This window comes from Mandrillus leucophaeus, unplaced genomic scaffold (genome assembly GCF_000951045.1).
Source record: "Mandrillus leucophaeus isolate KB7577 unplaced genomic scaffold, Mleu.le_1.0 Scaffold949, whole genome shotgun sequence".
Lineage (NCBI taxonomy): Eukaryota > Metazoa > Chordata > Mammalia > Primates > Cercopithecidae > Mandrillus > Mandrillus leucophaeus.
In genome coordinates, this window is record NW_012110352.1 from 1,128,429 (window position 1) to 1,131,017 (window position 2,589).

Here is a 2,589-nt window from a genome sequence, read left to right on the forward strand (position 1 = left end):
GTGTTTTGCAGTTTAACATACTTGAAAACATACAATCCCTTTTGCAGGAGAAAATAAACTGAAAAGTACAAATTAATAATAAAATTAAATTTTTTAATGTTTAGAGGTAAAAGTACAGTTTATTAAAAAGCAATTCATGATATAATGCCCACTGAGGAAACTTATATTGCTAAGAAAACATGAAAGAAAATAGGAATCACTTCATGAATTGCTACTGTCTTTGGAACAAATTAATTAAAATATTAAATAATAATAAAGTAATTACAAGTCGTGCCAGGCAAGAAAATTTAAAGTAAAATTATTTTACAACCTTGTTGCCAGATCCTAGAACAGTTCTAGATGGAAATACCATTCTAAGACAAACAGACACTAATGCTCTTTGTGAATCAATTATTACTTACCAAAATTTGCCATCTGTATCGTCTGATTGCCAGTATCTGGAGCATTGTAAATCACAACAGCATCAGCATTTCTTCTGCCCGCTGTTTGAATTTTTTCTGAAAATGTACAATTACCTCTTTCTATCAGCGCAATCCAGGGCTTCTTAGTATTACTAAACTCAGTGTTGTGGTCACAAGCTTGGTAGTCATTATTCTTAGGGATGCCTACCACCCCCATAGCATTAGCCACTGGTGAAGCTAATCCATAAACACCACATTCACATGTCTCTATTGCAGTGTAGTTGCTGGTTTCATTGTAATAAGTCACAGTCACATAGGCGTTCATTGAAAAAGATGCTGTAATTTTAAGTAAAAAGGTAAAAATTACAAGGAGCCAAAAAAAACTAGACCTATTCTCCTGGTTCATTGTTCATTCACTTGAGCATAAAATTTAAGATGTTTGCTGATATTTCCAACTGTCAGTCACCATTGTCCACTCACGTCCCTGCTAAACAGAAGTTTGAAATTTCAGTTGCACGTAGGTAACTGATCTCACCTCTAGCAACATAACCTCTGAATACATCAGCTCTATTTCACTTTAGTTATCTACATTCCCCTTTGCCTGCCCCTCCTCCAACTGTACACACATGTAACCCTTAACCAGGACTACCTTAGTAATAAATAACACCATCAACTTTATTCTACATGTCAACTTATTAGGATTGGATGACTTCCTGCAGTACATATTTTTTCTTCTTACTGTTCCAGCTAATGCACTTTCATAAACATAGAGTGGATTGGAATGAGGAACTGGACTCTGGGGAATCCCACGTGACAAGGCTGAAAGTTACCTCTCTCAGAATATCTAAAACACTAAACTGGTTTTCCAAGCCCTGCTGAAATATGCTATCAACTGGTTCAGCAGCGAGTAAGTTAAGATCCATAAGTTTAATTGCTATGGCATTAGTAGAATGAATTTTACTGCTTTTTTCTCTTCTAATTTCTGTGTGTGTGTGTGTGTGTGTGTGTGTGTGTGTGTTTTCTTAGCAGGCTCCCCAAGGGATATCCTCTGTTACCTTGTTTATTCTTTGGAAAGCAAACATATTTCAGTGGCTAGAAATCCTTTCCTTTCAAGTATAGTGCCTTGCCCATGGCAGGCACTCAAATATTTGTTGATTGATACCTGTGAGTTGCTGCATTCCATTAATTTTTGTGCCCCATGTGTTATACTCTAAAAAAGATTGTTTAAGGTTTAATTTTTAACATTTATAGTTTTAAATTTTTAGTTCTCCCAGATGTATAGACAACTTTATTTATTTCATTGCTTCCTTTAGTTCAAGCTCTGTTTTTGTTCAGGAGCACACTGGACACTAACAGCATTAGGACACACACACTACGGGGTCAACTGGTCTGTGAAAATTGCTGGGATGGGGAGATTGCAGTGTGTGCCAAGGACTGGTGAAGGAATAGATGAACGAACAAGGCAAACAGAGATATCAGGAGTCTGACTCGGCCAAGAGTCAGCAAACTAGACAAACAGGCATCAGGCTGCCAGGGAAGCAAAAAGCTACCAGGTCAAAAGGAAGGTAGGCACAATGGTAGTCCAAGGTACAAGTCAGGTAATCTGGAATCAGGAAGGTTTACTAGAGTCAAGGGGACAGGACAACCGAAAATAAAAAAAATAGGAGACGTTGTTGATGGAGGTGGTCAATGCAGTTGTTTCTTCTCCCTATTGCTTGTCCGCTTTTAAACATCTGAAATATCAGTGTTGGAGTGGACCCGGCAGGTGAGAATTAACAGTTCACACCACCCAGCAGAGGGAAGTTGTTCAGGGAATCAGCAGCAGAACCTGCTGAATAAATCCCAGCAGACGTATAATACAAATATGAACCCTGCTATCAAGTCATACCTGCCAATTACTCATTAGCGTACCCTCCCATAGTACTTGGTATTACTAGCATCATATACATATTAATAACCTGGTAATTCATATAATTGAACTGAAAAGATTAAAGGTTTTGTGTATTAGCTTATGGTCAATTTAAGAGTAAATACAAATAGTTCATTATTTTGCTACTAGCCCTATCATTTTGGTGTGTTTTTAAGATCACAATAAAGCCTGTATTCACCAGAGAAAATTATCAGACTAAAAACAGAAATGCTATTATTGTTATTATAAATGTTGTCAAAACCATTAGCTTAGAGATTG

General features: G+C 37.0%; 1 protein-coding gene across 1 annotated transcript in view; it reads right to left on the reverse strand.

The window, feature by feature from the left end:
* RNF128 (ring finger protein 128, E3 ubiquitin protein ligase) overlaps positions 1 to 972 on the reverse strand; it is a 122,446-nt gene extending 121,474 nt beyond the window's left edge. The window contains exon 1 of the mRNA XM_011970461.1: positions 402 to 972. Coding sequence (XP_011825851.1) covers positions 402 to 807 — 406 coding nt within the window. The 5' untranslated portion in view covers positions 808 to 972. The remainder of the gene's footprint in view (positions 1 to 401) is intronic.
* Positions 973 to 2,589: the final 1,617 nt, after the last annotated feature.